General features: G+C 34.4%; 1 protein-coding gene across 1 annotated transcript; it reads right to left on the reverse strand.

The window, feature by feature from the left end:
• Positions 1 to 596: 596 nt before the first annotated feature.
• LOC105622869 (ras-related protein RabJ) lies at positions 597 to 6,492 on the reverse strand. Its single transcript, XM_012204279.1, has 3 exons — positions 6,450 to 6,492; positions 1,383 to 1,504; positions 597 to 1,091 (listed from the first exon to the last, which is right to left on the reverse strand). Exons 1-3 carry the CDS (start codon positions 6,490 to 6,492, stop codon positions 597 to 599), a joined length of 660 nt encoding a protein of 219 aa, XP_012059669.1.
• Positions 6,493 to 14,220: the final 7,728 nt, after the last annotated feature.

Below are 14,220 nucleotides of genomic sequence, written 5' to 3' on the forward strand. Positions count from 1 at the left end.
TTCATATATAAAATATTTATTAAGTCTTAGAGTCTAGTTCGACGCGTGTATTAAATCAAATGAGACACTTTGAATATATTGCGATTGATAATTAAAAATAAATAATATTAAATAATAATATTACTTTTTCGTTTTCCATTAATAACATTTATTTGAGCTGTATCTCAGTAATAATGAATTTGCGAATATATTTATTACATGTTTATATGTTTGTATGATCTTTTTTCTTGCTTGGTGTGGGAGCCCCAGAAGTTTAGTCGCTTTATTTTAGTTACATCCTGTATAATGTCCATTATCATCGATTTAATTCTCGCGATAAATCCACGCGAGCGTCGTAAAAAAGATTTGACTAATATTAAACTGGAAGAGCAGATGTTCATTTGCTTTGTGTTTTTTGTACATATGTATATTTTGTATCTCGAAAACGAAGGTACGTCACGAGACAAAAATTTGTGATTTACTAACGAAACTACCTGCAAGGTGCGGCATTTCAGTGTTTAGTAAACTCTTTGGTAATTGACGATGATTCCTAAGCGAGGCGCAATTTTTACTTAATTATTGCCTTCTTTTTTAATGATTACAACTAACTATTACAACTAACAACAGGTAAATGGCTTCTCGTGTATGCCGTGTGCAATACTGGTGTTCTGCGGGCTCTCCTCGACGGAGGGCGAGGGCAGCATGTCATCGTTTCTAAAAAAGGTATTAGAGTCGGAAATCTTAAGAGTAGTGTTTGTATCGTTATTGTCTGATGCCATTCTTCGTAGACCCATAGCGATTGCCAGGAAAACGGTCTCTACACCCTCGTTATATAGCACTGAAATCTCATGATATGTAGCACCAATTGTTGTGGCGTACCTCCGACCTTCCTCACCGTCGACTTGACGCTTTTGCACCAGATCAGACTTGTTGCCGATCAAAGCTAGCACCATCGTTTCCTCCACATTTTGTTGTAGCTCCTTCACCCAACTCTTGATTGCGGCGAAGGTGCTGTACTGCGTAAGATCGAACACTAGCAGAGCTGCGTTGCAAGTCCTGTAGTACATCGGCGCCATAGAGCGAAATCTCTCTTGGCCAGCCGTGTCCCATACCTACATAAAAATGAAGCTTTTTTTTAATTCTTTATATTAATTTAATTTTCTTTAAACATTACTAAATTTAGTATTGTTGCTAGATAAAGCATGCATTATTTTTATGTCGAAAGTGCAAAGATATTGAGACAATCAAAGCGAAAAGGGTGGTTAAGAAAAGATAATACAAACAAAAAATGTTAATCTCATGTCTTAATTCGTATCGAAGCAATATACTTAATCTATTAAATTTAAATTAATTGCTGAATATTAATATAAAAGCGTAAAAAAAATAATTTTTTAAAATCCTACTTGCAATTTTATCCTCACATCTTCCAAATTGATCTTACAGTTGAAGAAAGATGCTCCTATTGTAGGACTTGCATGTTCGAAATTTCCAACGTAACATCCGATTAAGCTCGTTTTACCAACACCTGAAAATAGTATCGAGTATTATACTTTAATTCTATTTTCATACGATATTATTATTATTGTTCAATGTTAGTCTTGAGACACTTGATAATATTCATCGAACATCGTTTTACATACAAAAAAAATCGATTGTCTTATCTAATACCGAGTATTTCAGATTATCTGGAATTGAGTCTTCGTTCGATATAATACAAATAAATTAATTTTTGCATAATCAATTGTATTCATGTAATTATATTTAATTAAAAATTAAACAATGAAGAAAAAGACCCCTCTCTCTCTATAAACGATCGCAAATAGATATTAATATCTACCTAATGATATTTTTATACGTTACATATTTTTACATAATCTTTCCAGTTCTTTAAACTGCACGCCGATTACTGTCGAACTTACAAAGCTATCATAAACTAAAATAATCTCACAAATCGAGTATCAATTTTGATGATAATGCTAATAGTAACTTAATATCTGTAAGTAACTTATTGTAAAAAATATTACATCAGCTGGGATTTGGCATAATATTTTTCGCAATAAGTCATTTACAAGTATTAAGTTGCTATTAGCTTTATGATCAAAATTGACGTTAGGTCTTTTTCCTTAATTATTTGATTTATTCATATAACGATATAAATGAATTTATTATTGCTTATATTTAATTATTTATTTTTAAATAGATAATCATATTTCTTCAAATAAACGCTAAATTTAATACATATGACAATTTAACCATTAAAACTATTGCAAAATGTAAGAGTGAGAATATTAAGCGAATTTGGAAATAATGGGAAGGATAAAAAGACGAGCAAATTGAAGGCGAAAAATTATAATAATTTATTAAAATATGATATTAATTTTTCAATCAATTTGTTCGTCCTTTTGGCCTTTTCATTGTCTATTTTTATTTTAGAACATTACGAGCTGAACCAATTAAGTGAATACTTTTTACAAATAATATAATTTATAATTTCCACTTTAGTGTCAGATTTCAGAATAGCATTATATTTTTATAATCTTGAATTTTTAACGTTGAATTTTGATGTATCTATTTTAATATATACTTTATATATGTATATTTCTGATTCTTCAAATCTTTTATATTGCACAACATATAAAAATATAAGTAGAATTCCATTCCAAATTCTGACACACCTTGTAGATTTTTAAAAATGAATATAATATTACGCAGCGATTGACTGGCACGCATGGTCTAACGTTCGGCATTGTTTTTGTGTGACGTAAAACGCGTCATTTGTACTCTTGCGCCGCGTGATACGCAGTCGTTTTTCTGTTATTCGTGTAACGACGTTCGAACGAACAAGCAGCGGCGCGAGCTGTTCCGCATGTCCTCGCATTAAATCCCCTCAAGACGAGATAATTGTGACGATTTTTAAAAGAAAACGTGATTCTCTATGATTATTTTATACAAATCCGTATAACTAAATTTCCATAAGAATTTCGAGACAATAATTATTTATCGAGATATTTCGCGCGACGCATTTATCCGAAATAGGAATCAAAACGCAGCACGAGATAGGCTTTGTAAATTACCTTTTCGCGACATTTAGTCGTATATTAAGTGTATTAAATATCCCTTTAATAATTCTTGAATCGATATGCGTCCTGCTTTACTGATATATAATGAGTTTTTTAAATAATTGATTAGTCATCCGCGCTTGCGTACGCACAATTGCTTAATCTTTATTAATACATGATCTTTATGATTCGTAAATGTATTGAGATAACGATTATTAGCTATAGTGGACATTTTATACGATTGGTTTGTCGATTATTTTCGGATTCGCGAAATAACATGCAATTCCTGGATCAACGAAGTTCGAAAGAAATCCGTGGCTCGTAGCGATTTAATAACCGTCAATACGAAACGTATACGACATGAATAGAAGATTCGGAATCCATTTATTTTATATTGTGTTACATATTTTGTGATAGCGATAAATTGTTTAACGGTTATTATAGCGTTTAATGCTCACCGACCGTTGCGATAAGGTGTGCGTTCATGCAAGGTCATATTGACATTCACGCGGCGAGACTCCCCAACAGAGTAACGAATAGCCTCCTATTGTTATTATTCTTCGAAATACGATCGTACGATAAGTATCAGAAGACATGATCAAGTCTTTTAAATAATTGATTTGGTCATCCGCGCTCGCGTACGCGCAATTATTTTATCTTTATTAATACGATGATCTGTAAATGATTTATGATTTAAATAAATGTATCGAGGTAACGATTATTAGCTAAAGTGAACATTTTATACGATTGTTATTATTACTCGATTTATGAGAAATTTTAATATTACAGATAATTAATTTTTTAATGAATTTCGATACTCTCAAATACATGTTTCTGCATCTGTGCATGGAAGAATAGTTTTGCTGAAAAATTTAAAATTTTAGCTGGATACAAAGAAAATAATTTTGGACTATCAAAATAATTATAGGACATTCAAGTTGATTGTTAGAATGTTAAAGCGCTTCGCAACATCGTTATTGCGTTAAAGCGTTCTATAATTATTTATTTTGTTAATTAATTATTTTGGTCTGACAAAATTATTTTTAGATGTGTCTAGCTAAATTTTTAGATACTTTACAAAATCATTCTTTCTATGTGTATTTTTAAACACGTTATAATTAGCTAGACTTTATTAATTATATTACATCGCAACTATTGGCACAAAATTGCCAAAGTCATTTTTAAAATATCAATCATTAACAAAAGAAAGTCGTTCGTCGAATTGACAGAAAGATCTAATTTCAATTTATGACTCGTTATTGAGCGTAGTTTCGCAAGATCGTGCTTCTTTCGCGTTATTTTTTCGTCATAATTTAATAAAATGTGTAGCGAATTAATACCTGATGTGCCTTGCAAAGTGCCGCGCAACTGTATTTAATTATATTTCTCCGAGTGAGTGTTAAGTGAGTGCGACGAATGAACAGTAATCAAAGAAGAGGAGGAGAAGGTCTGGGAGGTATCGGGTAACAGTGGAGCAATTATGGCGTAAGTATATAAGTAATTTATTATTCACTTATTACTTATTATTCATCGAAAATTCAATTACTTAAATATCTCCGCTTGAAAAAAATCAATAAAAAATTTAAAGCAAATTTATTGCATGCGATAATTATATTTTGCAGTGTTAATAATTAATTATTTATTTTGCGGATGCTGCTGTGACTTGAATATATATATTTAGATATATTTGTATTTTACAGATCAATGCAGCTATGATGCAATCATAATTCCACTGCTGCGCGTCGTATCGGTGAGTCAGATTATCTTTCATTTTAATTGAGGTAATAGATTTATGAAAATTATTAATAGGATATAATATTAAAAATTTAAATTAAGAATATTATAGATAAATATTACAAAGTATTGTAGGTCAATAAAATTTTTATATTATAGTAATATAATATGCTCGTAATTATTAAAATACGAAGCAGAACATTTGTATATGACAGTCAAAATTTCTGTTTGTAATTAACTTGTCATACAGTATCGACTTATCGAATTATTATATATACTATATACTATATACTATCTGTGTGATAAAAATTAAAAAAGAATTAGTCAAGCGATAAAAATGAATATCATCGTGGTACGAAAATGAATGATATTGATACACGTGACCGCAATTAACAGACTTGAACATGTGTGAATTTTACGCGATATTGATTAACATTAAGATATAACTATTATTTAAAATTAATTAAGAGTTTCCATGCAAGAATTTTTTATTTTAATCAATTTTGATTTTCGATTTTCCAACGCGGCTTTATTAAAGTATTTTATAATTATATATAATTATATATATTATGGGTTATATATATAATCCACATATCATTTTATTTATTTAACATTTTAATTTTTTTTTATACTTGATAGCATATGAATTTTAGGGAGGGAATAAAAATTTGTACAAATTAACTGCACGCCTGTATAATTTTTACCTTAAATTAAGAGTTCCATATTGTTGCTATATTTTTCATTCATATATAATAATTATCATACTTTTTATCGGATGTTACGTTAGTCGAAAGTAGGTATGTATTTATGAAATGATTACGATAAAGAAGATATATGTATATGTTATGTGTACTCAATACGGAATTCCATTTCTGTATTATCTCTGCATTGTCTCGAGAAATGTGTCATGCTCGGATTTTGACCTCCAGATTCGGATATGTTTTAACGCGAGTACAAATATTATCATCTGCACTAAACAATGATATAATGAGTTCGGAATTTAAAAAACTGCTTTATACAATTAATCTCAAAAAAAAAGAAACCAAATAAATTTTGGATAGAAGAAAGATCTTCAAGAAATCGGAATAATATTTGTTAACATATAGTTTCTTATTTCTATATATCAACATAAACACAAAACACAAACATAAAATTATAACAATAATAGAGATAACAATCGTAAAATCAATGCTTCGAGAAGAATCCAGAAAGCGAAACGTTTGCAATTTTTACGATTGTTATTTCTGCAAATACAGGAATTATCGTATATAAATTAAAGCAAATATTTATAAAAAATTGATTTCATTAGTTAAAATTATTACAATATGTGAAAAAAAAATCTTTCTTTTCGAATCTACATTACAATGAGGGGACTTTATTCTCACACGACGCGATTGAATAGGTATGTATCAGACGTTTTATTGCGACACATTTCTAGTCACGCACGTAAGCAGCGTGTATTACTAGATACAGATTGATATATCTGCGTTCATGGATAACGTTCACCTAACCTCACTGTAAAAGAAGAATCAAAAACAATGACGCGATGATCGAGGTATGCGATCGCGTCCTCGCCGTTCCGCGATTCGTTGCATCGTAACGTCAGGTGTCCTTTCGTTGGCATTACATAACGATAATTAGGCAGCTTGATCGCCTCATTTACCGATGAACGCTTACCTTGCGAACCCAGCATTACTACTTTTCCCTCTATCGTCTTCATGTTCGACGCACTACATAATCAAACTACTGAGTTGTCCGTTCCGTCGAACCGGAATTCACGCGTGCTACTCAATTAGGCGACCAAAAGTACAGCTGTTTTGACATTTATCACGCTTCTAGCGGATATCCCGCGATTATATTGATGTTCTGATCGGTAACTTGGGTTCATCACTTTCTCTATCTGAAGCCACTCTTTGCGATTATTCTCTAAAGCCATCTTCCAACGGTATGCGATGACTAGCCGGTCTGCCGTCTCCTCCTTCGGTTGATAAAGATAATTAATCAACAGAATAGCTAATAATAGACAACAGGCTTATCTCATTTTCTACGTTAAATGCGAGGTTAAGTTTGATTGAATTAAAAATTATTAGATTGATCAAGTAATTAAAGTTTATCACAAGCAACCGTCATTCGATAAGTTATCTACAGAGGTAACTCTTGACGAGTCATTTTAATCTCTCGTGTGTGATAAGTTTTACGTATTCTTGTATAGATGGCAATCACCTATACTCATTTATCATTTTGATGATTCCTCATAATGATGACGAATAATCGTTTAATTTGAACGAATCTTTTCGAGTTCAATATACTCTGTAGATATTCGCATACATTTACACTACATTATATATACTCATATATCTTTTATGAAGATAATATGGTAAAAAGAAGAAAAATTGAAATAAAATAAAACGGGATAATTAAAGGTTATTTTTTATTTACATCCCTTAATTTAAAAAATTCAATTATTATATTTTGCGCTATTGTTTATAGATATGAGTATATATTTTTAGAGATTCGCCATTTCTATTCGAGCAATTTATTTCTACAAGGCGTAATATCGAGCATCTGTTTTTATACGATGAAACTTGTTTCTCATTTAACACAACAATGCAACTTAATTAATATTAAATATACGGGCGGGTAATTAGTTAACGTGGAATTTATCTTGATATCAACGCGCGTACCAGTGCGGCCGTTATACATTTGTGTGCGACTTCGTTATATTTTATCACGGGGAATTACCCTCATTTTCGATTTCATGGCGAGATCGACGTTTTACGGTACGTCGCATCGTCGGCGCGCGCAGACGTTAGTTTAATTCGTGTTACTTCCCTCATAAATCCGTCGGGACTTGGTGCGCGTCTACAGGACGACGGTATAACGTGGTGCATAACGTAAAATTCATATATGTACTCACGTGTATATATCGCGGTAAAGCATTCGCCGAAGGCGTACGAGGGTTGGAGGAGGGTAGAATCGTAGACCAGGAAACCACGAGAGAGAGCCTCCGCGATTCCAGCGCTCGTTTTCGACCCACCCTGGCGAGTGCCTTTTCCCTCCCTCTCTTCCTCCCGTCGATCTCTCTCTCTCTCTCTCTCTCTCTCTCTCTCTCTCTCTCTCTTTGAGCCGGGGCTGTTCCGATTCCAGACAGTTTTTGCTGAAACATCGTACCGTTGATCCGGCATTTTCCAGGCTGCTTGGTTTATCGCTCGGCTTGATCCCTCTGTTCGTACCGCGGTGTTACAAGCCCCTGCAATCGATGTTTTCGTCCCATCTTTCTTACTCGAGCTACGTTCTTACGGCCTCTTCTCTTCTTTCCGCCTCCCTTTCCTCCTTCGTTCTGCCGTTCCTCCCTTTTGCCTCCGTTATCGGAATTTACCTATGTATTTCCTTGTTTCTCTCCATATCTCTCTCTCTCTCTCTCTCTCTCTCTCTCCTTTTCTCAACCTCGGTAGATAACCGTTGCCGCTACCGTTTGTCTCTCGACTCTTATAGTTACATATACGCGGCGATGTAAAGCTCTGTACGATCCCCTGACCGTGCATTCAAGACCTCGATCTTGAAGGAGAAGGAATCGACTTGCAATATCGAGTGAAGTTACAATACAGATACATTACGTTATGCCAGAGAGAGAATGGAGTTTTGTCGAATTTTTATTTCTCAAGAAACGATCTAATTCTTTGATGCATGAATTATTTATTGCAGTCAAATTTTTTGAAACTTCATATCTAAAGGTTTTTTGAGTCGCTGATCACGAATCTGGAGTCAGTTTAGCAAAATTCAACATGGCGGATTCAATATTAAAACGAATTAAAATTTAAAAAATATTTTCTTTGCCTTAAAAATTGGTATACAGAAGTTTCTTTGGGTCGTCGATTACAAATCTGGAGTCAGTTTTGCAAAATTCAATATGGCGGATCGAATGATTTACCAAAATTAAAAAATTTTTTATTTACCTCGAAAATTGATATACAGAGGTCTTTTTGGCTGCAATATCCTTATTCTTGCTCTTACCATAACCAAAATTTGCAACATTTCAGTAATGTTATATGCCGAGTAGGTAACTTATTTCGGGAATTTCATTTCAAAATTGTAATCATCGATCCCAAAAACCTTAATATATCAATTCTCGAGGCAAAACATTTTTTTAAATTTTTGGATCCGTCATCTTGAATTTTGAAAATCTGACTTTATTTTCGTAATTAGCGACTCTCAATATGTATGTATATGTGTGTGTGTATGTGTGTGTGTGTGTGTGTATGTGTACATATACATACACATTTTTTGGCATAGATTATTAACCAAATTTTTCAGGAACGATTTTTTTCTTAAAGTAAGATTTTTTGCGCTTAATTTGTTTATAACCAATTTAAGTTGCAAAATAAAAGTTCCTGTACCTGTTATTGTTAAACCTGTTAAAGTATCTGAGGATCATATAACAATTTATTGCATGTGCAGAAACCTTAAGAGTGGAGTTTGAGAACCAAAAAACGAAAGAGAAAAAGATGTTGCATATATGCAATACCGTGCAGCAAAGAGTTAAGAAATGATTGTGTTTGTAATATCAATGTGATATCTGCTATTTTACTCTCGTCAGGTTTTCGCTTACAATATTCGATTTACTTTCACCATGTATTTTGACAATTCCTTCGCGAATGGTCGATCTCCGTTTCATGATTTCGTTTGTCCATTAACTCGATTCCCTTTAATGCATCGTAGCTGCAGCTCCTCCACGGTGTTTTGACACTCGTCGATGCGTAACGTCGACCACTATAACATGCCGCCCGATCCATTTTGCAACGCGATTTATTTGCGTCACCCTTCCACCCTCCTGAAAATCGTCGCGACGCTCGCTGCCGATAGAATCATTGTCGTATTTCATAGAGGGGTAGGAGGATAGACGGGGAAATTCCCCGGAAGTGGACGAAGTGGTGCAATCTCGAAAGATTGTGTGCGTCGCAGACAGGAAGCGCGCGGTCAGAGGATATAAATTGAATCGCGGGGTTTCGCATCCGATGCGTAAAAGCGAGTTCGCACGCCCTTTAAATCGTCAATGCGCCACTGTCTCTCCGGTTCCCTGCCCCTGTCGTTTTATTGCGGCGCTAGACAACCATTATGGAACGGAAGATGTCAATAATTTTCATGGCGCGCCGCGATTACGTCGCTTGTCTAACTTGGCGACAGTGCGGTGTTCGTTAATTCGGTGTTCTTGACTTTCGGATGTGTTTGCTGTTTTATTCGAATGGCTCCTCACTCCTAACGTGAAATATGAAATGTTCTTTTCTTGGGATGTGTTGAAAAAAATTTATTGCCAGTATTGAAAATCTATAGTGCACGTAAACTATAGCATTTTCAGTGCTGGCAGTAAATTTGGAACATAGCCTTGATACTATAATCGAATATGTTGAAATATTAAATACAAGAAACAAAGTCGTATTGGGCGTTATTTAATACGCAAAGGAACGATTTTGCTGAAGTATCTAAAAATTTAGCCAGATACATACCTGAAAATTATTTTGTTGAATGTCAAAATAATTATGCAAAACGTTCAAGCAAATGTTTTATACTAAAAAAAGTGATCTTGCAATTATAGCAAACATTATTTAATGTAAGTATGACAAATTAACTAAAATAGATAAATTTTTAGCAAGTACTGCGATATTGGATGTGTATTGCATCTAATCATATAGATGACAGAGATAGAATTTAGATTTGTAAATTCTGTATGAGACATAATTTTCTATCGGATACAAAAAATTTTAGCTTATTTTTTACGTGCTAATTATTTTTTTACGTGTAAAAAAGTTTGACGTTTCTAGCTTGTACATCTAACATAGTTATTTTGATGGTTTAAGCAATTATTTTCAGATATCTTATCTAACTAAACTGTAGATACACGTTTGTATATAACTAAATTTTTGAATACTTTTGCAAAATTATTATAATCACTATAATTATAATAATTTCTTTTTGTGTATTTTATTTATATCTTTTTCGATGTAGTTGTTAATGTATTCTACTTCGCAGGACGAAAGAAAAATAAGATAATAATAAGAAAGTATTATACAAACCATATGTCGGAAGAATGAAACTTATTGTTAATTAAAACTATCGCAGATATGGTGAGCCGTAGGATTAATCCAGAGTATTCTCGTATCAGTCGTGGTGACCTGTGGCTAGCCGTTGGCTTAGATACACGGGGCTTAGATTCGCCTTGGGTTTGCTTTAGGCCACCCTCACGAAGGCGATACGTCAACGTCATAATGGGGGTCATAAATCCAGCTCGCACGCGCCTAAACCTCGCTCGCTCGTGGGGGGGCCGCACGCGGACCACGAATCGCAACCGTCCATAATCCATCCGCATGTTCATACCTCTGCCTTAGTTTGCACGTTGACTTCATTGGATATTCTAGAGACTTCATCTGTCATGTAGTTTGCTCGAAGCGCCGTGAGAAAGTGGCTACAGACAAATAAATACACAGATTATACATCGTTGTTAATTCTTTTGGATTGTACACTGAGAGAAAAGTGTTTAGTATTTGTACTATAACTTTATATATATATATATATATATATATATATATGGTTAAAATAATTATAGTTAAGAGTTCCATTTTTATGATTATTACTGTTATAATAGTTATTTTTTATGCCACTTATATATACATTTTTTGGTATATAGAATTGTAAAAATTATTATTATTGCTAACATTATAGCCGTAATAAGTGTAATAGCTATAAAAATGGAACTTTTAACCATAATTATTTTATTATACAATTATAGTCACAGATACTAAAAATATATTCACTTCTGTCAATATATATTAAAGATATAGAAATATATATTAAAGAATAGTAACAATATCTAGAATTTTATATGCAACTGATATAAAGTATGCTGTGTTTATAGAAAAAAATCATTTTAATATTTTATAGATAGAAGAAAATTGATCAAAACGCACATTCTTCAAATTACCTTTATATTTTTACTTAAATTATGATTTATATGATTCTTGATTTTAATTACGTGTAGAGCAACAACGTAAGGGCGCTATAACAGTGATATCACGTTAATGTTATTTCATATAGCCGTTATCACAATTTCGCCCCGTAGGTGCTAGAATCTAGATTACTCGAGCTATATACGCAAGTAATTAACCGAAGGCAGTTTGTAGAAATAATTTCACCCTTATCGCACGGGTAAGGCAAGTGAAATAAATCTACTTTGCATTTTCTTTTATTCCTCCGCTAACTCGAGCATGTTTTATTTGCAAATCAGTGATAATAGCCATTGCTATCCAAGTGGCAGTGCCGTTGATGGCAAAATGTAAGTGGTGATAGTAACCTCGAAGTTATCGTGCGGCAAACAGGGTCGTAACGAGCATACCGAGCATGGAACGCAGGTTACCGGTCGGAGGTTGATATTCTGCTATGATGTTACGGCCAATAAGGGCTGTTTACCCTGCGTTGTAACGCGCACGCGATCGTATGTCAGGCGTATGACAATGTCACTGTAAAGTCGTCAATGCTCTGAACCTTCTGTTACTACTAAACGAGATTATTAATGTTCTGTTTACCACCTAATAACAATATCAAACACGGACGAGAAATGGCAAAAAAATTTTTACAAAGAGTATATTCGTTTGAAATATGTAATTAAAAAAATCTAGATTAAAGATAACATAGTGAGCGTGATGCATAATATACAGTCGCTGACAGATACATAAAACATTTCTTTTTTGAAACGATCTGTCATGAGTAATAGATGTCATGATTTCCCAAGAGCCTCACACATACACGTATACATATATATCAAAGTTACTACATTTTTATGCGAACATGTGACCTGCATCTATCTTTCTGTTGTAGAATATTGTAACTAAAATTATTGCATTTGAAATTGTAGTATTATCGTAATACAATTGGCATTAATAAAATAATTACAATGAAATTGTAATAAATATTTTAATGTTACAATGCATCTACTGATGGTCCACGGAATTTGGAAATATTTATGTTCTCGTTGGAGCAGGTCATTGGATTACGTGCTACACTCGATTCGCTTGTATCGGTTTTGCTGCGGCAAGTAGGTTAATGGCGAAACCATTTCGAGACCTTTAACGTCGGTATCGCGAAGCGATAGTTTCAATTCAATTTGGGAGAGTCAATTATGTGAGAACGGCGGATGTGTGCGCGCTTTTAGATTATTCGCGATAAAGCATTCGCAGTAAAGCGAATTATTGTGAAAATATTCATTCATTCGCTTTGGAATTACACGTATAATAACATGTATACATATAACACGTATAAAAATAACAATGAGTGGGGAAAATTGGTTTTATTTTAATAGCTACTGCTAATGTATAATGGAGTAATGAAAATGGGAAATATATAGGTATATATAAACCCAGCTCGCACAAAATATGGAGTGATGAAATAATATGAAGCAATAACGTAATTAGTATCTGAAAATGCACGAAAGCGGAACGCGATGCGAAATGTCGAGCAGCGAGAGATGACAGAAAAGTGTTGGGAAGGCCGGATAATTTATCAGAATAGAAATTTAATTTTCTTGAAAGCAAAGAGCTATGCAGCGTCTTGCAATCCGCAGTTCAACCGAAATCACACGATCATTAAATAAACGCAACGTTTTGAAGCGATTCTAATTTCCTCCTTTCTCGAAGGGAAAGAAATTTCATGGTAAAACGCGTTGATGTAATGCTTCTCATTTGTCAATGTAGAAAGCGGGAGCATCGATTTAACCATCAATTCGCGAGTATAATTTCGATTCGAATTTAATTATCGAATATTATCAAATGTAAAAAGAATGCGGGGCAATGTATAGCATTTCCATTTGCCGAAATGTCGATTGATCCAAAAACGAAATGAAGTTTCGAGCAACGAAAGACGAGGATGTAGATATGAAAGTTAGCAAGCGCTGGAACGTCGCTTTCATCTTCGTCTTCGACGGCGACTAGCAAGTATCGCCGTCGTTGTCGTATTCGTTTTCGACGAAGACGACGACGGCGACACTTGCTGGTCGCCAAGAGCAACGTAGCAACAATCCCGTTTAGTACTCCCAGCGTGTCTGCGCGGTGGAGAGTACAGAAACGTGGTGGTGGCGGCGGCGGCAGGCGAACGAGCTCTGTGGTGGTGCCAAAGGGAGGGTGTGCACGAAGGGTGGATGAAAAGTGAAGAGTGGGGTACCAGGATACGAGACGGCTGGCTAGGATGGTGTTGCGGGGTGTCGAGGGGCGCACAGGAGGATGACGGAGGCAGTCGGAGGATACAGGGGATCGGTGGAGAGCCGAGGTAGAAAGGGGGTGGAAAAGGGTGGTCTGGGTGGTTGGTTGGTGATGCATTGCGCGAACTCCCCGCGGCGAGGTCACGTGACTCGTACCCCCGGCCTATCATTGATCGCTCCCCGGAGGAACGTCGGACACACTGT

The sequence above is a fragment of the Atta cephalotes genome, assembly GCF_000143395.1.
Source record: "Atta cephalotes unplaced genomic scaffold scaffold00049, whole genome shotgun sequence".
NCBI lineage: Eukaryota > Metazoa > Arthropoda > Insecta > Hymenoptera > Formicidae > Atta > Atta cephalotes.

Bases quoted from the DNA above. Each gene is read 5' to 3' on its own strand.
- LOC105622869 (XM_012204279.1), bottom strand. From the start codon at position 6,492: ATGAAGACGATAGAGGGAAAAGTAGTAATGCTGGGTTCGCAAG. The intron at 1,505-6,449 runs GTAAGCGTTCAT...TACTATTTTCAG, and splicing joins AGTAATGCTGGGTTCGCAAG to GTGTTGGTAAAACGAGCTTA. The intron at 1,092-1,382 runs GTAGGATTTTAA...ATTTTTATGTAG, and splicing joins ATGTGAGGATAAAATTGCAA to GTATGGGACACGGCTGGCCA.